Source organism: Strongylocentrotus purpuratus, unplaced genomic scaffold (assembly GCF_000002235.5).
Source record: "Strongylocentrotus purpuratus isolate Spur 01 unplaced genomic scaffold, Spur_5.0 spur5_scaffold_21, whole genome shotgun sequence".
NCBI classification, from domain to species: Eukaryota; Metazoa; Echinodermata; class Echinoidea; order Camarodonta; family Strongylocentrotidae; genus Strongylocentrotus; species Strongylocentrotus purpuratus.
Window position 1 is genome coordinate 35,128,273 of NW_022145607.1, and position 22,730 is coordinate 35,151,002.

General features: G+C 37.3%; 2 protein-coding genes across 3 annotated transcripts; both read right to left on the reverse strand.

Moving 5' to 3' along the window:
- Positions 1–308: 308 nt before the first annotated feature.
- LOC105440092 (protein D2) lies at positions 309–15,326 on the reverse strand. The gene is made up of 4 exons (XM_011669856.2): positions 14,993–15,326; positions 10,351–10,515; positions 3,712–3,907; positions 309–1,001 (listed from the first exon to the last, which is right to left on the reverse strand). Exons 2-4 carry the CDS (start codon positions 10,477–10,479, stop codon positions 760–762), a joined length of 567 nt encoding a protein of 188 aa, XP_011668158.1. The 5' UTR covers positions 10,480–10,515; positions 14,993–15,326; the 3' UTR covers positions 309–759.
- Positions 15,327–17,186: 1,860 nt separating this feature from the next.
- LOC580572 (protein D3) lies at positions 17,187–21,751 on the reverse strand. 2 transcript variants are annotated; one of them, XM_011669854.2, is made up of 4 exons: positions 21,542–21,751; positions 21,025–21,170; positions 19,309–19,516; positions 17,187–17,749 (listed from the first exon to the last, which is right to left on the reverse strand). In XM_011669854.2, exons 2-4 carry the CDS (start codon positions 21,148–21,150, stop codon positions 17,526–17,528), a joined length of 558 nt encoding a protein of 185 aa, XP_011668156.1. In that variant the 5' UTR covers positions 21,151–21,170; positions 21,542–21,751; the 3' UTR covers positions 17,187–17,525. The 2 variants fall into 2 exon arrangements, with proteins under 2 accessions (XP_011668156.1, XP_011668157.1); XM_011669855.2 differs by having other exon boundaries at positions 21,025–21,150; positions 21,542–21,750.
- Positions 21,752–22,730: the final 979 nt, after the last annotated feature.

Sequence of the window (22,730 nt, forward strand, 5' to 3'; positions counted from 1 at the left end):
AATGTTAGTTAGATATACATGTATGAACTGCACTTCGAATGGAAGCCGTTATAATGATTAGAAACATTTTAGAAATGAGTGAACTGTGGCAATAGAGAGTGTTTATAATACCCATCTTTTTCTTGATCAAAATTTTAGAAAAATAGAAAGTCGGCAAATCGCCAATAAAACTGCTAGATAAAAATATTACGACCAGGCAGAAAGAGATAGGGAGAGATAGAAATAAAGATATATATATATATATATATATATATATATATATAACATAAAATGGAGAGAGAGAGAGAGAGAGAGAGAGAGAGAGAGAGAGAGAGAGAGAAAGAGAGAGAGAGAACGTTCGAAAAGGTAGCAACCAAACGGTTGAAGGGCACATTGAACTATTTATGATTATGGATATTAAGCCTTGGTTACTTTCATAGGCCTTATTTGAATACCTTACTACAAGATAAAGGATCATAAAGGTTCTGTTATATATCAAAATCCTTACAAAAGCTTAGAATACATCGCACCGAACAAACCAAAAATCTTGGATATCAATACAAAATTATTGTCTCGCCCTTCGAGTATATTCTTTTAACATTTTATAAAACGATCAACTACTATTTTTAAAGGTTATTCTAAGCGACTAAATTCTTTAAAGCTAGCATAACTTCCCTATCGCGCTCGCAAGTGCGAAGCAATCAGGGTCGACATCATTGTACTTGGTCACGTCATCCCTGGTGCCGTGGTCGCCACCGTGATCTAATTGCCGACATCACTCTACGAGTCCAAGAAGTGGCCTGTGTTGCTTGTGACCTCGTGAACGAACGGGGGAACGGATTCATCGAACTCGGCCATGTAGAAGTTGCCGGCCACGGGTTTGCCCAGATCGTACTCCTTGGCGAAGTTGCGAGTGTTCCATGGCCTGCGTCCATCGAGATGACGGGGTTGGTAGGGGAACTTGGGGGTGATACGAGTGGTCGAGGGTTGACGGTAGACCAGGTAGACGTAACGATGAACTCCTGGGATGAAGATGGAGAATTAAGAAGAACATTTTCATTGGTTGCGACGATCAAAGAATCGCGAGGTTTACGACAGCCCACAGCAGTGCCACAATGTTTGCCTGCTAAACTGTAGGTCTAATGTCGCGGTGCCATGTCTATTGCGTTTTTACCAATGCCAATCCTATATACGAAGGAAATTAATGTTTACACTTTAATAATTCGACGCAATGTTTGCGCTCTTCATCATGATGTTACTCCCATCATAATGTTGCGTCAAAGACAGCGTCAGTCGTTGACGCAGTCCTACGTACGTCATGAAAATGACGCATCGTGTGACGGTGTGAGCATATGGTTTGTGGAATCAGCATAAAGACGGAGAAGATTTAGTTTTTTTATTCGCAAGTAGAGTGATCAGATTGTCAAAATGGTGCAGACATTGCATTTTAATTCAAATTTATGACTCTTTGATTTAAATGAACATGTTCATGTTTTTACATTCTTCATACACTATTTACTGATAAATGCGTCATTATTTTGATGAGTTCTTTTCTTATTAAATATATTTCAATTTATCAATATCTTGCCATAATATCAATTTTCCATTTTCTAAATGTGTCGAGTGAGCAAGGCGAGCGGGCGAAAGTCTGACGTTACTTGTCATAGATAGTGAGAATGAAATTTCGTCGCCAATATTAGAAACGATTTTTTTTTTTTTTTTTTTTTTTTTTTTTTTTAATATTTGTTATAGACCACGTCGCTGCCGGGATATGAGGTAAGGGTTTCCCCGAATGCGAGTCATTACAAAATTATCGGAAGGGTAGGGGGCTGCACCTCCGAGCCGCCCCTCTTTAGACCCGCCTACCTCGTATGCCCATATGTTTGTCCATGATTGTATGCGGTAGTAGGTCTACTGCTATTCTTCATTGCGCTAATTATGCAACGTGAAATGTAACACGTACCCTGTTCAGACAGTGTCGATTTTCACAATGCATTATAATAATTATTATACATCGCACGCCGAGAATCCCAAACCGTATGTGGGCCAACGTGGAAGCAAGGTCAGGCACCTGTTAAGTATACTCAAACCCTGGATATTGATTCCCACAATTTCATCGTTTTCACGAAATAACTATGAACGTGGAAATATTATAAACACTATTCCCCATTACGTCGGAATAAACGTTTCTTTCCTCTTTTCTTGAAATGATTTTGACAACTAGATTTGATCTTGAAAGATAATGTTTATTTGTTCTCAGAACGATCAATAATGTTTGGTGAATGAAGTTCTGAGAAGATATAAACTTTATCTATCAAGAATAAATCGCATTGTCACAATCATTATGAAAAGAGGTAAGAAATATTTATTCAAACTAATTGGGCAACATTGTACAACCATGTATCATGCCTACAATACGCCTATCACGTGTATCATGCCTACAATACGGTTTGAAATCCATCGGATCAGCAGATAAGCTTTTTTAATGAGAATTATTTCATAGTTCACTGAGTATGGACATGATTTTTTTTGTTCAGACGCTTTTATTATTATTGGAAACCGATCCATGCAAATTGTCGCTCATTTTTTCTCTTTGTCTGAGTAGATGATATTTTCAAAAGTTCCCCTTATTGATAATAGAATATTACAAGCATTGTCACTCGTAGTCACCCTATTTTGTGTCGCTCTATTGCAAAGCCAAAAGTCCATTTTCGTAATGTAATCAAATTTAATGCATATAATCTTTGTTGAGGGCCATGTTACAAATCATTTCATTCACCTGTTACAAATGATTGTATTTCAATAGTCAGAATGTGAATTGCATACATTCCGTGTCGTAAGGTACCTGGGACATACCATAATATGTTTGTCCTGCGAAGCAACAATTAATGTATGCAATTCGTATTCTGACTATTGAAATACAATCATTCGTAACAGGTGAATGAAATAAATTGCAACGGGGCACTTATAAAAGATTTGTGCGTTCAATTTGATTATATTACGAAAATGGCTTATTTTATGATCGTTCAAATACATTTGACGAACTATAAAGACCTGGGCTCTCGCCGGAGCATAATCATTATGTTGGAGCACCTATACTTCCTTTCAATTGTAGCGGATTAGGGATTGTCAGAAATAATAGGATAGATCCCGTGATTAATTTTCAAAAGGCGCATGAATTGAGACGCCCCTCCTAAGGCTTCCTTGTTGGGAGAGGAGGGGGCGGGGGGGGGGGTTAAAATTATCTCAAAACTCACCTCTTCTGTTAACAAAGTTATAGTAAAGCGCATGTGAACATATAATAATAAAAAATAATAAGACATTACATTTATAATGCGCTCAATATAATGTTTCTAAGCGCTAGAAAAAGAAGAAAGGAAAAGGAAGGAAAAGTGAGAGATACTAAAGAAACATGTTAAAAATATTAAATTACAAGGAAACGGCAAAGAAGAGTATAACATGCATAAAGAAAATGTACAATATGAATACATTATTAGAACCATTATTATTATCATTATTATTATTATTATCATTATAAGGTCCACCCCCCCCCCAAAAAAAAAAAAATACAAATACAAATACAAAAAATAATACAAATATAAATAATAATAATTAAAAAAAAAAAAAATAATAATAATAAAAATACAAATAAAACAAAATACAAATAAATAAAAAATAATATAAATAATGATAATGAATAAATAAAAAATAAAAAACAAGAACAATACATACCTGTGCCTTCCGTTGGTCCTGACTCGAGGTACTCGGCATGGACCTGGCCCCTCATCATGTTCTCCTGGGGTATGTTAAAGACCAACCAATGAAGCTCCTCATCGACCGGCTCGCCCACGGGTCTAAGATGGACGAAGAGGACAGTGTAGAGGTTGTCCTGGCGGGCACGCCAGTCAAGAACGGGCGGTGTATGCACCTAGAATTAGGAGAGTGTGCATGGAGAGTGAGAGAGAGAGAGAGAGAGAGGGATAAGAAAAAAGAAAGAGAGAGAGTGATAAGAAAAAAGAAAGAGAAATAAGAGAGAGAGAGAGAGAGAGAGAGAGAAAAAGAGAGAAATGAGAGAGAGAGAGAGAGAGAGAGAGAAAGAGAGAGGGGTGAGAGAAAGAGAGAAAAGAGAGAGAGAGAAAGAAAGAAATAAGAGGGAGAGAGAGAGTGGGAGAGAGAGTGGGAAAAATCAGAGGGTAACAGTTATTCTTCATTTATTTTCATTTTGTTATCAGTGGAGTTTCAAAGTGTGGAACCTGCATACGAAGGGCATGTGCCCCTAAAATTTCTTTCCATTTCTTTCTACTTTCAGGAAATTTAAAGTGCAAAAAAGAAACTGCAACCATTAGTGTCTCACCAATACACATGAAAGGCTTTTATTAGTAGCTACATATCCCGTTGAAGAATAACAATTATGCAAGCGTGTACTTTAACATTGCACCACAATATTTTTTCCATGTTACCGTCCACCTAAAAAAAAAAATTATGGCAACGCCGCTAATCAAAATCGAGCCCCAAACACTTTAGATTCTTTAGAGACGGGACAAAATAATGAAAAAATGAAAGGGATTTAAATTACCTCAACCTTTGACCCACTGCGCATCTGTATACGCAGTACCCCAACACTAATATTACCCTTCTTTAAATAAAAGGCATTTGACTCAGTGTCTCATCAAGAAGTTTGTCAAATGGGGGAAGATTTATTTCTGTTGTGAGTGGGGAGCGGAGGGGCAGGCAGGTAGCCAGAGTTTGATGTTTGGGGGGCACATACCGACCGAGGTCAAAAAAGGGGTCTGAATAAGTTCAACCGATCCTGGAAATTTGGGGGGGGGGGGCACGTGCCCCCCCCCCCCCCCTGGCTACGTGCCTGGGGAGGGGTAGTATATGGATAACCCTGCGTGCTATAGACCCGTTAAAAATAAGAGGGGTGCTTTTCCCAGGGTCCGGGCTTGGGTAAGTAGGTGCCGTGGGTGGGAGGGGTGGCCTGTTTTTACCTTCTAATGGATACGCCATTGTTAACTGTCACAATTGTATTATTAATTTACAGTCGCAATGCAGCTCTTTGGTGTTAGCAACCTTTTTTTTCATTACAACTGTGATAAGCATATATATACAACCAGGGGCGTAGACAACGGGGGGGATGAGGGGGATGCATCCCCCCACCTCACAAGGTGGGGGGGATGGCATGTACAATCATCCCCCCCAGGTTTTGGGGAATGATATTTGCTTACTTAATAATTAAGTCATAATGATGATAATAATAGTAATAATAATAATGATAACAATTATAATATTAATAATAATAATAATTATGATGATGATAATAATAATCCTCATCATTATTGTAATTGTGTTCATTGTTATTAGCCGCATTCACACGGTGAAAGCCAATTCAGACGGTAAAAAAAAAGAAAATCTTACAAGTATTTTGTGGTTATCTTGTGGTTTGGAAACCACAAGATAACCACAAGATTAAACAGGCGCGGATCTACGGGGGGGGGGGGGGTTAGGGGTTTAAACCCCCCCCCCTTGGGCGGCCCAAAAAACAAACAACAAAAAAAGGGAAAAAAAGAAGAAAAAAAAAAGAAAAAAAGAAAGAATAAAGAACGCACGCTGGAGAGAAACCCTTTCAAGTGCAAATATTGTGAGAAGATATTCAACTCATCTGGTAACTTAACCAAACACATGATAACTCTGGATATAACTGTGTATTTAACTGTTACTTGATTTAAAAAGACGTTATCATGCACTGCTTTTTATGGTCTCCATTGTGTTAATAGATGCCAGGAAAACATCACTTACGGGGTTCAAATAAACACCAAAAAAAAAATCGGCTCGCCGCTTCGCGGCTCGTGGACGATGCTCCGCATCGTCATTATTGGTCAACACCCCCCCTTAGCAAAAAGCTAGATCCGCCCCTGAGTCATCCCCCCAGGTGTTCGAACCTGTCTACGCCACTGTATACAACTATGGAATGCACTAACGATTTTTTTTTTTAATCGCCACAGGGTGAGGTTAGTAGAATAGAGTTTGAATAGGTACCAGAGAGAAATGCTATTGAAATGGTGAAGAAAGAGAGAATAGAAGGAATAGACATAGAAGACGGCAATCATAGGCACGCACAATAATGTACCAACGGGGTCCTTTTCCAGAACATGCATTTTCTAAATTTTGCGAGGGAGTGAAAAAAAATACAATTTAACAGTGAAAATGTGCCTCTTCATCACAAACATACAAATCACGAAATAAACAGAATAGAGGAGTAGAGAAAAAAGACGAAAAAACAGAAAAGGAGAAAGAAGAGCAATGAAAAGAGCAAACACAAGAGACATACATGTAGGAATGAAAATAAACAAGAAGAGAAACAAAGATAGGAGATGCATACGATGAACATGATGAAGATAATAATGATGGTGATAATGATGATGATGATGGTATAGTGGTGGTGGTGACGATGATGATAATGATTATGATAATGATTTTGATAATGACGATAGTGGTGATTATAATAATGATGATGGTTCGATGATAATGTTAATTATATTGATGCTGATGATGATTATGGATCCCCCCATTTCCTCAGAAATTAAGAAATTCTTGTAATAATTAGTTTCTTGAAAAAATGAATTATGTATGAAATCAAATGTAATATCTTTGTTTACCTGTCTGTTGGAAATGAAATAAATATGAATATATGAATTGCTTATTGAAATTTGCGAGTATTCGACTTGAACACATGAAAACATGTTATCAAGAGACGGCCCATCATGACATTGACATTGAATTTTTGTGTCCATTTACAATACAAGCAAAATACGTGACCGATTAACTTTGTTCGAAGAATTTCATTTTCGATATACAGTAGATGTCAAACCCTCTAATGTTATTTTTGAAAGTTAATGGCTTTTCACATATGCCGATGAAACATAATAGTGCGGTATGGTAAGTAATCCCGTAGGATTTTTGTGCCAAAGTTGATTTGTTGTTGTTGCTGTTTTGGCTTCAAAAGGGTCCCAATTGGCCAAAAATGATGGGGTTCAAAGTTTCAGACCCCTCCTTCATTTCCTGGAGGGTCCATATTGGGCGCCAAAATGGCTTATATAACGCGAAATAGGGAAATTTGGTGTCTTCGGAAAATTTGAACCCCATCAATTTCTGATAGCTTGGACCCCAATGAATCCAAAAATGCAAAAATGCAACAACAAAAAACCAACAACAAAAAAAAAAAAATCAACTTTGGCACAAAAATCCTACGGGAACTGTTTCAGTGACATACCGTACCACACTATAAAGGCTGTTGCAATAAACTTACAAAGTACAATAGTGCGAATATAATCATGTGCAAAGAATGATCATCAAATTTTCACGAGTATAATGATTTTTGAACTTTAACTTGAACTCGAACTTTATCATACAAGTTTTTAAAATTGCCAGAAGGTGAGATTAATAGAATAGAGTTTGAATAGGTACCAGAGAGAAATGCTGAAATGGTGAAGAAAGAGAGAATAAAAGGAATAGACATTCCAACTGTTAATCTTGATTTCGAAAACTATTTAGCTAGAAGAAATGAAAAATCCTTCTTTTGGAAACCCATAAAAGAAACAGAAGTTTTTGATAGTCTAAATGCTCTCGATGCGAAGAAATCCCATGGATATGACAAGTTGCCAGTAAGATTAATTAAGGATGCGATACCCTATATTGTTGCGCCACTGACGTACATATTCAATTTGTCATTAGAAAAGGGAGAGTTCCCAGATGCATTGAAGACGGCAAAAGTGACTCCTTTATACAAAAAAGGACCAAAGACCGATCCTGGAAATTACAGGCCCATTTCTGTTCTACCGGTCATTGCAAAAGTCTTTGAGAAATTAGCTAATGGTCGTCTAATGAATTTCTTAGAATCTAACAAGATTTTGTATGAACATCAGTACGGTTTTCGCAAGCGATATAGTACAAAGTTATCATTGATAAATCTTGTAGATACACTTGTAAAATCAATGGATAAAGGTAAACCAACGCTAGGTATTTTTATAGATTTTAAGAAAGCATTCGATACTATTGATCACGAAATCCTTTTAGGAAAGTTAAAAAATTACGGTATACGAGGCATAGTATTGCAATGGTTTCAAAGTTACCTTTCAAATCGATCGCAAGTCTTATGCTACAAGGAAATAATATCAAGTAGGAGAAGGATAACATATGGTGTCCCTCAAGGTTCAGTCCTCGGGCCCACTTTGTTTCTATTATATATTAATGATTTACCATCTTCTACTAAATATTTTGAATTTAGATTATTTGCTGATGATTCAAACCTATTTCATACTTTTGATAAAAGACAGAAAGAAATAGATATGAATGAAGTAAATGTCAAATTTTTGGAAGTCCAAAAATGGTGTTTTGTTAACAAGTTGACAATAAACTTAAAGAAAACAAATTATATGCTCATTAAGGGACAAAGGCAATCATGTGAAATTAGGGGTATTTTAAAACTCAGTGATACAGTGATAGATAGAGTCAGTGTAGCATCTTTCGTAGGAATTCAAATTGATGAAACTTTGATGTGGAAGGAGCAAATTCAGAACGTTAATAAGTGTATACGGAGGAAGATTGGACTGCTGTGTAAGCTGAGGCACTATGTACCTAAGCACATTCTCATGCTCTTGTATACATCCTTTATCCAGCCGCACATACTTTATGGTATTGAAGTTTGGGGAAGTTGCTATAAAAGTCATTTAAATTGCATACTATTGGCACAGAAAATGGCCATGCGTGTGATAACATTTTCCCCGTTTAGAACAAGTTCAAAGGCACTGTTCGTACGTCTACAGGTATTAGATGTGCATAATCTGTTCGAGCATTCAGTATCGACATTTGTATATGATCTGCAGAAAGGACATCTACCACATTCGTTAATGGATTACTTTGTTTTAATGAATCACATGTATAGAACAAGAGGGAGAGAACATTTAATGATACGATTACCTAAATGTAGTAAGACACGTGGGACTTTTTCAATTTCTTTCATTGGAGCAAAGCTGTGGAATAATTTGCCCATAAATATCAGAGAAGAAAAAACAAGATCATCATTTCGTCAAAATCTCAGAATTAAACTCCTAAGCAGAGATGAATTATAAGGATCAAATAATATGATATTAAGACAAAATAAATGTTTATATGACTTTGCATACAGTTTTAGAAACTCGGAGAACCAATCCCGACTAGCACTCGTGCTAACTTTTGGTTCTCCCTTTAACAACATTTTAAGTTTTTTTAAAGTTTAAAAATAACCTTTATTTGAATCACTTATACGTTATTGGAACTCTGTGAATTTCAATTCCAGCCACAAATCTCTATGTATTATTAAGTTATAGCTAATTCATAGGTTTTGATATGACATGTTATATGATTAACTTAATTTGTATGGTTCAAATATGGATATTTTCTTTTTCTTTGTAACCCATGTACATGGATATGTATACGACATGTTATTTTTGTTACCCACATGAATACCTTTTTTTTTTTTTTGTAACATAGAAGACGGCAATCATTATAGGCACGCACAATACCCCGGGCTCTCTTGCCTTAACATCAATGTTCTAAATTTTGCGAGGGAGTGAAAAAAATGACAATTTAACAGTGAAAATGTACCTCTTCATCACAAACATACAAATCACGAAATAAACAGAATAGAGGAGTAGAGAAAAAAGATGAAAAAAGAGAAGAGGAGAAAGAAGAGCAATGAAAACGGCAAAGACAGGAGGCATACATGTAGGAATGAATAAGGAGAGAAACAAAGATAGGAGATGCATACGATGAACATGATGAAGATGATAATGATGGTGATGATGATGATGGTATAGTGGTGATGATAATGATAATAATAATATTCAGTTCTTGTATAGCGCATAATACGTTATGAAATAACATCTCTATGTGCTTCCGTTTAGAGCTTTGAAAATAATAGCTTTAGCCCTGGCAGCCGTTATCAGCGCTCAGTGTATTTCAAGGAATAATCGCCAGGTACCCATTTACATCACCTGGGTTGAGTGTGGCAAATGTAGATCAATGTCTTGCCAAATGACATTAGTGATGATAATGGTTCGATGATAATGTTAATTATATAGATGCTGATGATGGTTATGATAACTATGATGAAGTCGATGATGATGACGACGACGACAGTGATGATGATAAGGATGATGATAAGGATGATGCTAACGATTTTGATGATGACTATAGTGGTGATGATAATGATGGTTCGATGATAATGTTATTTATATTGATGCTGATGATGATTATGATAACGATGATGAAGTCGATGATAATGACGATGATGATGATGACTACGACAACGATGATGATGTATTCCCTTACCTGAGTTGGAGTAAGCTTATCACCAGGGTAACACTTCACCTTACTTCTTTTCCATTCTACAGACAGCTCCTCCCCAGGCGGGGAGTCAATGATGTCGGGTACAATCTTGTATTCCTGATACTTCTGCATGACTGTTTCCTTTTAGAGTACCCTACACGATCGGAGCTACGCAGACGAATGGAAGACAAAATTACAAAAATACGTAATGAAACACGCAACGAGTAAATTAAAGACCCTAACGATTCACACACGAACGGGTTCCAGCTGTTAAGGGTCAGTCACACGTACGTCACCAAGAACAATTATGATATGGGCAATTCCAAGGTGTGTTCCATACAAATACAATGCTAAGTTAGTATTATTGTATTGTATTATATATATAATTGTGAACATAAACTGAGATTGATATATTATTTCCTTTGAGGTTTTCCTTTCATTCAGGGTTCAAATTTATCTAATTGTTACAGTCATCTGGACCCATAATCATAAAACCATACTAATGAAGTATGATTGTAATTACTTGATAACTAGCTTAATTAAGTTTTTCGGAATATAAACCCGGAGATACTGAAATCTTATCAATTCAATTCAATAATGATTTTATTAGAAAACGATGCCTCGGAGCCAAGATGCTGGATTGTGCATGTTTACATGATGCGATTATAGTAGCGTATGGACAACAATAGCACGGAAGAGCCCATATATCATTAAATCGGCCTCTATGTAGAAAAGATATTTAGATATCACTGTGGGACACCAATTTATGCTAATGAGACTTCGTCACTGATATTCTCGAATCCAATGTTTGTTGGTTTATTAGTTTCGATTCTTGTATTTCTTCTATTTCTAACATAATATCTTCACAATGATCAAGGAAAGATGGCATAAACAAGTAGAGGATGTGCCAGAATCATTATGTGCCAACTTAAATAACTTTAACTTATCATAGACCGGGTTTTGGCATCATTTTGATGTGTGACCAGATGTTTTCTATGGTAAATTTATATAATTTTGGGACACAATCAACTGATGAAACGGTAATTATTGAGCAACTGAGGAAGAGTTCGACTGTATATTGAGCTGTGGTTAAAATATGAATTATAACAAGCATTGAGAATAACATATATGCCACGCCCCAGCCCTTCTTCATGTTCCTTCTGGTTCTGTCACTCAGTGTAATATAGCTGGTGATGGGGGAGGGAGTTGCAAGAGAGGCACGAGTCCATAAATAAAAAGGCGAAAAAGACAATGTTAGAAAAGAGCGGAAGGAGGAGAGAGGGGAGAGATAGATAGAGATGGGAAGGGCGAGAGAGAAAGAGAGAGAGACAGAGAAAGAAAGAGACAGAGACAGAGACAGAGAGAGAGAGAGAGAGAGAGACAGAGAGAGGGGGGAGGTAAGGAGAGAGAGACAGAGACAGACAGACAGAGAAAGACACAGACAGAGGAAGAGAATGAAAGGGAAGGAGAAGGATGGAGAAGGGAAAAGCAACGAAAATAAGGATTACCTGACCCCCTGTCCCACTAGATACGCCACGCTACGCTACTGAAACCAGTATATGAGAATCAATACAGAGTGAGAAAAATATTTGAAATCGTCTGTTCCTGATATGAATGGCGTGTCAGACAAGGTCACTTTTCATATCAGCAAATAAGGGGAAAGCGTAAAATAGGTTTATTGAAAGAAATATAGTTATTAAACAATTCCCTGCAATACGTAGGACATAATATATGACATAATTTTATACCCATATATTTCACCCATGAATGAAAAGTCTCTTGATGCGAGTATGACTTATTATTGTAAACCAGATAGTCCCAATATTCAATGGTAGTAGTATAGCTGTCTGTCGCGAAGCGCCAATTCTTTCACTTTACAGCTGTTCTCCAGACAGCTCGCTGGCCTGCAGCAGTTGTCCAGGTCTTGATTTCGATTTGCCCCCGCTTTAGGTTCCGCTTGACCGTAATATTCAATATTCAATGGTCAATAGTCATATCAAGAGAATATATATATATATATATATATATTTTTAATGAAATACGTGAAAAAGGCCGTGGCCCGTATTACCGCCGGAGTTCAAAATACGGGCCCATAATGTCGTATTAGAAACACAATGCATGGAATCGCCCATAAACAATAGGCCTATCACATTAGAGTGCGAATATATATTGTCAAAAAAGTCTTTGTGGGTATTTCCCGATAGTACTCCAAATATACACGCATAATATCGCTTTTTTAAAGCAGTGGAATAAAGGCTTAGATGTGAATTAAGGCAACACCAACAATTACCAAATCATTGAACAACCATCCATTGTGAGTTGCAAATAACTATTGATCCTTTTAAAAAGTGTTACATTTTCCTATTTATTCTGTCTTTTTCGTTGGCATTGAACTTTATTCTCACAACTGATTTCAATTTTCACACTTCTTTTTATTCACATCAGGAGTGTGAACTTTGTTCGCCAGTTGCGGATCGATGAGTCTTTTCGGCAGGGGAGGGGGCACTAGTACTTTAAAAAAAAATAAAGAATGAAAAAGTGTGACAAACACAGGGATATAGCATTTGCAGGTAACGTTTTTAGGGGGGGGGGCTCTGAAATTATTGCCGGGGGTGAAAATTGGGGGCACATTTCTGTTTGAAATACGTACAAGAGTGGCCTCTTAACGGGGGATGTGCCCACTTGCCCCATACCAGCCCAGGATCCGTCAACAGTGTTGAAATACATTATCAATTTACGAGAAATACGTGCTTTTGCTTGGCAGTTTGAATTAAGGAAAATAATCACTGGTTTAATTAATGCCCCCCCCCCAATCTGATGTATTATTTTCCTTAGAAATGGCGTGTCTTTGAAAAGAAAATGGAGTCTTTAATTTATCAGTCGGGACCCATTCTTTTCCTCGTTATGTTCGATAGTGCTTGTTATTATAATCTTGCACCAATCCCAAGAATTCAATAAGGCCTATGTTAATGACATGACCTTTAGTCAGGGGCGGAACAAGGTAATTACACATTTTGGGAAATTTTGAAAATTTGATCAAAATTTTGATATATTTGGATGCCCCTGTGAATGTATTATGATTATAAGCACTAGAAAATTTAGCCCCTAAAACACTTCTGCTTTCGATAAGGCCATTCCATGGTAGCTGCGACCATGAAAATCTTAGAATATGCAGTTCTGATATATAATTTCCAAACGGGAATAGCAAATCGGTCAATTGTAGTAAGAACAGCAACACTGTTTTAAAGCTTAAGGTGAAGTAATATCAGTCTTGAGAGGGAGCTATAAAATCGCATGCTTCCAGTATGTTCATTTGAACCAAATTCATGACCCCATACAAAAACTTTGTATTATACCTTTAAGGTATATGCCACTTGGTTTTCGAGGGGGTGACGGGTCGGATGTGGTCCCCTCCCCTACTTTCAATCACCAGTGCTTGAATGGTTGCTCTCTAGCTTTTATATTTCCGCTTTAATACTTCTGGTCATGTGAGCTGACATTGTACAAGAAGCTTCCAGTCTAAAAATGATCGAGAATGATCGATTTTTGTAGGAAATAATTATTATTGTTTATTGTAATTTGTTTGTGTTTATTTACATTCAAGCATCAAACTATAGTAGTGAGAACAAATAACTGAACTACAAAATGTTGTCAATACAAACACAGAATTTCTAAACTGTACGATATTATTGTGTAGTGTGAAATATACCTTGTGTTTGTATGGCGGTGTGGGGGTGTTATTTATATTAACTGACACGTTCCTGCCTCCTCTCTATGTCGAAAACACACACCCACACACGCAGGCGCGTACGCAGGATTTTTTCAAGGGGGGGGGGGGGGGGGGGTTTTAACATTTATAAATCTGTCCGAAAATTTCGCAACGACTCAGCCAGCCGCTGAATAAGCGGGGGGGGGGGGGGGGGGTCACTTTTTTTTTTTTGGTCTAAAAAAAAAATCGACTCAGCTGAATAAGCGGGGGGGGGGGGGGGGGGGGGGGGGTAAGAGGACACTTTTTTTTTTTTTTTTTGGTCTCGAAATTTGGAAATTTGACATTTTGCTCAGTTGGGGGGGGGGGGTAAGGTCACCTTTTTTAGGTCGGCCGTGGGCATAACTTTTTTTTTTTTTTTTTTATAAAAAAAAAAAAAAAAATCAAAAGGGGGGGGGGGGAGGTTAATGTATCGTAATGTGAAAGAGCATGTCATTTAAGACACACTTCTGCAAAGACTCCCCCCCCTAATGTGTTTGAAGACAAATATTGATAAAAGAATACATGTTTTGGATTTCTATTGTACGAATAAAATCTAAATTTTGTATTATTTCATCAAAATCTTCAAACTCATTTGTTTTAAATAACATCCTCTTTCACATTATGATACAATTTAAGTAAACTTTTGCCATCATTGTTTGGGGCTCCCAACACTTTAGAAAAACATGAGAAAAAATAGAAATAAATAAAGAGAACAAAGTACCACCCAATGCTGAATTTCCGGATATGCTTCCGCCATTGGCGCCATAGTAATTAATTTTTCGATTGGAATAATTGCGTGCCAAGTTTGATTCTACCTTGAACTTGCATATTTTGAAAGGCGAGAAATATCATCTGGCTTTAATATTTAGAAACATCATTAAGCTAACACATTCCTACCTTATATTGTGAGATCTTTTGTTCGGCCTACTCGATCAAGCTAATCCGATACGGTTCCTAAACATGGAAAAGAATATCCCGACTTTCAACGCCTGAATTCTCACAAAAACGATGTTAACTGTCAACGCCTCCTTGCAACATCAGTCCAGATGTGAATGTGGAAGGAAATCAAGAATATGCGCTCACGTGAAACGAAACCCGCTCGAGATCAGATATAAATTAGTTTTATTAGTATAATGCAGCCCGCTACGCTAGGTTTATGACATATTTTGATATCAAATCATGGTATCAGATTAGAGAAGAGGAATTGGGGTTTGAGGGAAAGGCAAAATTGGTCATGGTACATTTTATGAGCTCCGTGAATTGCCTAGCTAAAGTGGACACAGCTTCAATTTCCTATAGAGTAATGTACAAGATGTGTGTGAGGTATATAAGACGACACATCAGTTATTTTTGTATTTGTTAACAACCTAAATGTCATCATAGTTTTACAAAATCCACTCCCTTTTTGGAGAGTCATAACAGGGATCATAATCAGCACATTTGATTAAGCGACTAGATATTGGCGCTTTATAACTACCTGGATTGGATTGGGATCATAACATTAATGTGATTTTTTTTTGTGAAGGTAAAAATGGGGCGTGCGCCCTCATCCCCCTGAATCCGACCCTGATTACAGGCGTAGGACACGAGTGATATCACTTGATGTATTGGTTACTCGGTGGGCATCACGTATCGAACACGTGACACCTATGGTCAGGTGATCGGGAAGCGTACCGAGAGCTAGATAATTAATCATAGTGACACAACATTACTCAAGATATACATACAAGATAATTCAGTATTCACGAGCGGAGGAGCACAAATTTTGAAAAACGACAGAAAATAAAATAAAATGTTCAATCATCTAGTCGTGTATATTTCATTTATCTCTGGCAGGCAAAAGTGAAAAAATAAAAAATAATACTATTTCTTCTAAAAAAAAATATATTGGGGCACAAATTTGTTTGCGTATATACTCAACTGGCTTGAAACTCCCACTTGAAAGAAGAAACTGTAAATGTATACGGATTATACTTTAACGTCAAATAATAATAATAACTATGACAAACATGATTTCTGAGTAATTTATTTGTTTCAGTTTCCAGACGGAAGATACAAACAATATTGCTCAAAGGGGAAGTCCACTCTGATATTAAATTGGTTTTAATAGAAGCAGAAAAATTAGAGAAACAATGCAGTGAAAGTTTGAGAAAATCGGACAACAAATGAGAAAATTATGAATCCTTCAAACTCATGAAAATCATGGAATCTTTGAGACAAATTCGCAATGCGGTCAAAAATTGTGATGTCATCCCCTCACAATTCACCACTGATTTTGAATGACCCCAAATCTCAATTTCTCTGAAATAGAAGACTAATCTTATATGGGGTGCATGAAAGAACATGTTATCCGTGGTAATTATGATCGAGATAGGCATGAAGAAAATATACCTTTTGATCAAAATAGTTTACTGGCATTTCTTGCATTCAACAAACGATAAAATGTGGGGGGGGGGGGGTGACATCGTATTTAGAGAACGCATTGCCAATTTGACTCGCAGATTTGAAGTACTTCATGAAAAGTCATGGATTTTAAAAATCCATAACTTTCTTATTTATTGTCCGATTTTTCTCAAACCTTCACTGATCTGTTCTTCTTATTTTTCTCTTTGTATTAAGATAAATTTGTCATCAGGGGTGTACTTCCCCTTTAAGTTGACAAATTCAAATTTCGATGGTACAAGACACAAAATACAGAACCCCCCCCCCCCCCCCCCTCCCCCAACAACAACAAAATCCCATCACCCTGTGTGTACACAATTTCGAAAAGATACGCTCTAAATAATATCTTATGCCAACACAAAACAAAACAAAACAAAACCCTGGTATAGACCGTATATTTTACCGACATCGCAACCACTACTGTAATGTATTTCAATTGCACCATCTTTTGGTTAAAGCTTATCTGCCGTAGTTTACAGGAGGGATTAAACCGCTCTACAAGGTCACTGGACAGGTGGTTATCTCATCAACTCAGCTCTCAGTTAACATAAGAAAAAGAGGATTATGGGGGACCAATGGTCACCGATTAGGCATTGTTTGTTATATAGAGGGCGCAAGTAGCTACCAGCAGTGCAGTGGGCCTTTAAGGCGTACATAGAGTGATTTCTGATTCCTGTACCCATGCGTCATGCCATTGGTGAGGCATTGTGGACACAGCAGACAATGTGAGCAACAGATGGCAGTATATTTAAATCTGATATAGTGTCAGTAGAATACTCTGCCTTTGAGTGTTACAAGCAGTCGTCTTGATAATGCCCACCCCCCCCCCCCCACAACACACATCCAAAACAACACAGTCCTTCTGCCGAACTCTTTCTATGGAAGTCTACAAAATTATGATTTCGTCAACTTCAGACTTTTCAAGAAAACTTGTCAAAGTACATGACCCTTCAAAATGTTGTACACAAACATTTTGAGAGAACACGCTTTACTTTGATCCAGCAGCCATCATCTCCGCTCTGAACTGGGTCACATAATTGTCAAACTGAGCAATGTAAAAGTTGCCCGCGATGGGCGCCCCTAGGCCGTACTCCTCGACGAATTTTCTCGTGTTCCAGGGCTTGCGTCTCTCAGGGCTACGGGGGCGGTAGGAATCATTAGGGGTGATGGGTTGAGACTGCTTGTAGACGAGGTAAACGTACCTATGGAATCCTGGAGAAGAATCGAAGAAGGAGAAGGCAGGATTATAGAAGTTTTTCTTGGGGGCTTCGGGTTACATTTACATAAATCTTTCTGTAATCAAGAGAAAAGGGGGCGCTTGTAAAAGTAGTTTTTTATTTTATTTATTTGTCTAAATTATTCTTATCATTATTTCTTCTTCTTTTAGGGGGGCCGGGGAGCTTGAACCCATTTCCTTCCCCCTCTAGAACTATTCCTGTCAAGGAGTTCAAATATATCTCCTTGGGGGGGGGGGGGGGGGGGGGGTAGGTGGGGCTCTGCCAGTTTAACACGATCGCAAAGACTTTCGGAAAATCAACTTAAGGGTAAAGACCAGTTTTGGAAACGCCCCAATTTCAAAAAATGAAATGGAAGCTTTTTATTACCAATCATGTGAAAGAATATGTTTTGACTAATACATGATAATAACAATTTTGCCAGGAAACCGCCTACTAATTGATATATTTGGTAAATTAGTTTATATATTGGACTGTGAGAGATAAACGCACGTGTCGCGCACGTGTGCGTAGTCCCATATACATCTTTCTGTGTACAGTGCTTGTAACTTAACCAAGACTGGGCCAAATTTCTTATCATTTTGTTAATTCCAGAACCTGGCAGTACACACCAATACTTATATGCTAGATGATCAACCTTTTCTGATCGATTCCACAACGTTTCTTTCACAATGCAATCGCAATCGCATGACCATACCTGGTCTTTATCTTTAAGACAATTTCAACAGTTTTGCCTCCAGCACCTAGTGAACAGCTGGAATATTATAATGCAATATTAGGGCCATGAAATTGCACTTCGGTTGATTTCTCAAAAGTCTCTGCGATCGCGTTTGTTTTAAGGAGAGCTAGCATTCCTAAATCAAGATATTTGTAGAATGAAGGTACGTGTGTCGTATTACTTTTGGGACCGTTTTAATATTATTACAACAATGCTACAAAATATTTCATTTCATATGGTTTTAAAGAAATGTATTTCAGAACAATTTAAAAATCAGAATCCTAAAAGATATTAAATCTAACGTGATTTATAATGCACCTGGAAAATAATAAGCCCTCGGCCCTTTTAGTTTTTTTTTTTTTTTTTTTTAAAGGAGCACGTGCCCCAGCCCCCATTTGAAATTTTAATTTGAAATTTATTTGATTTCCAGGTACATGTATAAACAAAATAGAAATGACAACACAGAGCATATAACATTAAGAGTTACAAGACGGTGAAAATGCCACCAGCGGACGCCTGAGGATTAACCTAAAAGAATTTCCATTATGTTATGAGGTTCTCCACATCCACTGGTGTTACATATAAATATATTTAAGAAGTAACGGTAAAATAACATAACATAATTCAAGTCCATCCATCAAGCATAATAACTAATAGAATGATTGCATGTATGTTGAACGTTGTGGCATGAAGAAAATAACAATCATGTACGGCATGTAACGGTAAAATAAAATAACATAATTCAAGTTCATTCATCAAGCATATTAACTTATAGAATGATTGCATGTGCCCCCTCGATCCGCCATACATGTATTTACCTGATCCCTCCCTGGGACCTGATTCAATGTAAGCAGCGTGGACAAGTCCCTTGCTGACGTCACAACCAGGTATATTGAAAACCAGCCAATGAACGACCTCGACTCGGTTCGGATCGGTTCGAGTAGGCGAATCGGGATCTGTGAAGAGAATGGTATAGAGGGCGTCCTCCTCCGTCTCCCATTCCAAAACCGACGGTTGCTTTTGTACCTTTGGATATTAAAAAATATGGTATGGTAAGTAAAGGTATTTATTTTCCAAATTACGATATAAAAAAACTTCAATACAAACAAAATAGAAAAGTACATTTAAAATCAAGAATATATTGAATGGCTGGATAACCCACTCAGCTTTGTCAATATTTCTAAGGGTCCAGAAAAATTTAATGAAAAGTAAGCTTGCAATTAAAACATTAGAGACTTTTAGATTTGCACGACGAGAACGTGGACTGCCACGTGTGACATCCTTTTAAGGCAATGTGGCGTCCTTTTAAGGCATTGGCAGTGCCCGGCAGTGGCTTAAAAGGACGTCATATTGCCTTAAAAGGATGTCACACATAATAGGTCCTGATATTTGGAACGCTTTGCCACCTGAAATACGAGCTTGTAACAACCTTTTGTTATTTAAAAAGAAAATGAAGGAATTATTTCTCTTAAAATATTCTTGTTAACTTTTGAGGTAAATTTTGTATAGTGCTAGTTGTGTCAAGAAGAGATATTGTGTATTTCCTTGTTTTTGCTCGTTATTCAAATACGTTAAGGGGGCATGATTTTTGTATTTTGTTTTATTTTGTAACGACAAAAATGTCTTATTTTAAGCCATGTTCTATCTTTTCCTAATAAGTATTAACTATTTTATCTTAGGACGTTGTGATTCAAACATTTTTGTTCATGCATTGTTCCTACTATGTATTATATCTTAATGTAACCTACTGTATTTTGTTATCTGTAAACAGTTATTTTACATGGTGAATAAATAAAACAAACAAACAAACAAACAAACATAGCAGTCCACATTCTCGTCGTGCAAATCTAAAGGTCCCTGATATTGAAGGAAGAAAAAACACACATATAAACAAAACATCTGGTCATTTCAAGTCATTAATGCAGACTAATGTCATTGTTGATAGATATTTTTGACAAGCTGAATTTCACAAAATCATGAAAATTCTTTGACATTTTTATTTGATGATAGAGGGATAGAAAACGAAAAAGAAAGAGATAGAGAGAAAGAGAGGGATAAGAGAAAACATGTGCGAGAGAGATATATAGGCAGAGAGAGAGAGAAAAGAGAGAGAAGAGAAAAAAAAACGCTGGCAAAAAAAAAAGAGAAAAAAGAAAGGAAGAGGACGTAGGAAGAAAAAGGACTATCGAGAACGGTACAACGAATCGTCTTCTTTCTCTAATAATTGAATGAAATGTCCAAGCTTCCGCGCTTCGCGCGAGAGAGGGGGGAGGGGGGGGGGGGAGGAGGAACTGAATTCAGATACGGATTAAGAGTCGAAAACGGTACAACGAATCGTCTTCTTTCTCTAATACTTTAATGAAACGTCAAAAGAAACTGAATTTAGACAAGGATTAAGAGTCGAGAAAGGTACAACGAATCGTCTTCTTTCTCTAATAATTTAATGAAACGTCAAAGCTTGATACTCCCCCTCCCTAGCTGCACCCACCTCCTACTACTGCTGCTGCTACGACTATACTGCTACTACTACTCACTTGGGTTGGAGTAAGTTCATTACCAAGCATGCATTTGACGTCATCGTTCCATTCCACTTTCAAGATGGCGGGCGGTGGTGCATCCAACACGTGTGGGACAATCTCGTGCTCACTGTAGCATTCCATCTTAAAGATAAAGGTGAGTTCTGGTTTTAAAAAAAAAAAAAAAAATCTCACAGAATCAAACGAAAATTACACTGAATGTTCAAGATTACAAATAAATGTCATTTGCCAAACAATTTTGGTAGAAAATGTATACTGGCTGAGCAATGAGCATAGAAAGATTAGGAAATCAAGGACGGTAGCCCCGACACCATTTGTGTAGTCCCATATACATCTGTGTACAGTGCTTGTTACTAAGTCTTTACCAAAACTGGGCCAAATTTATTATGATTTTGATGACTCCAGAACTTTGCAGTACACACCAATACAATTACATGCTACAAGATCATCTTTTTCTGATCCATTCCACACCTTTTCTTTCACAATGCAATCGCATGACCAGAACAGTACTCACCTTGATCTTTCACTGTCCTTCATTAATATTCCTAGAGTATGTGATATTATCATATGTGATATTATCACCCACGTACTGAAGATATCCAGATGTGTTAACAGCAAATTCGAAACTGGAAGTATGACGGGAATAACGCACTTGATACATGTATGTTTATACATGTGCAAAGTAGTTTTTGTTTTGTCTTCCCATAATACGTTACCGGACAGGAAAGAGCCTAAAATATACTGGTATGATTACTTCCTTTTATCTCGCTGTTCTCAAACGAAATTGAGCTGAGGATATTGCCATTAAGATTCAGTTTCATTTTTATTACCCTCATTTTGGTACCTGTATCTTTCCAAAATGATGGTACATCTACAATTGTTGAGTGAAAAGCACGTAGGATACAGCTATATGCCAGCAGATCACTTTGTTTGGTGGTGGTGGTTATTTTACCTGACTGCTAAGAAAGCATAAATGCTTTTAAGTAAGCAACCAGACGGCCGACGGCTTAAGGTAGGTCCTCTCCGAGGGACCTGGTAATGAGGATTAATGCCTTATCAAAGGGCACTAGCGCATCGCCTTGGTTTCGAACCCGATAGTTAGAGAAAGAGAGAGGGGGAGAAGATAGTTAGAGTGAGAGGGAGAGAAAGAGAGAGTGAGAGAGAAAGATAACGAGAGAGAGAGAGAGAGAGAGCGTGAGAGAGAGAGAGAGATAAAGTTGTTGTTGTTGTTGTTGTTGGTAAATTTATGGCGTTCATTCAGTATTGAATATATACGCCATAAATATCTTCAATTTTATAAGAAAATCAGTGATAGTCTTCATAAGAAAATTGAGAATAAAGATTGTAATGAAATAATTAATTAATAAGTAACGCAATTTATTAGGAGTCTCTGGATGGTTTGCAACTTCGTGTTTCTGCTTTTTTTTAAAAGTTTAATCTGGTCAGCCCGGAGAGATAAAGAGAGAGAGAGAGCGTGAGAGAGTGGGAGAGAGAGAGAGAGAGAGAGAAGGAGAAGAAAATAGCCTAGTGCAAAGCTCATGAATTCGAAAAATTCATTTTCTCCATTTAAGATATGTGAGGTGTGTATTGCTTTCACGACATTGAATGATGAAAAAAAACTGAACACTGAACAAGAAAGAGAGAGTGTAGCAAAGGGGGACATAGAGAGTGTGAGAGATACAGAGAGAGAGAAAGAGAGTTAT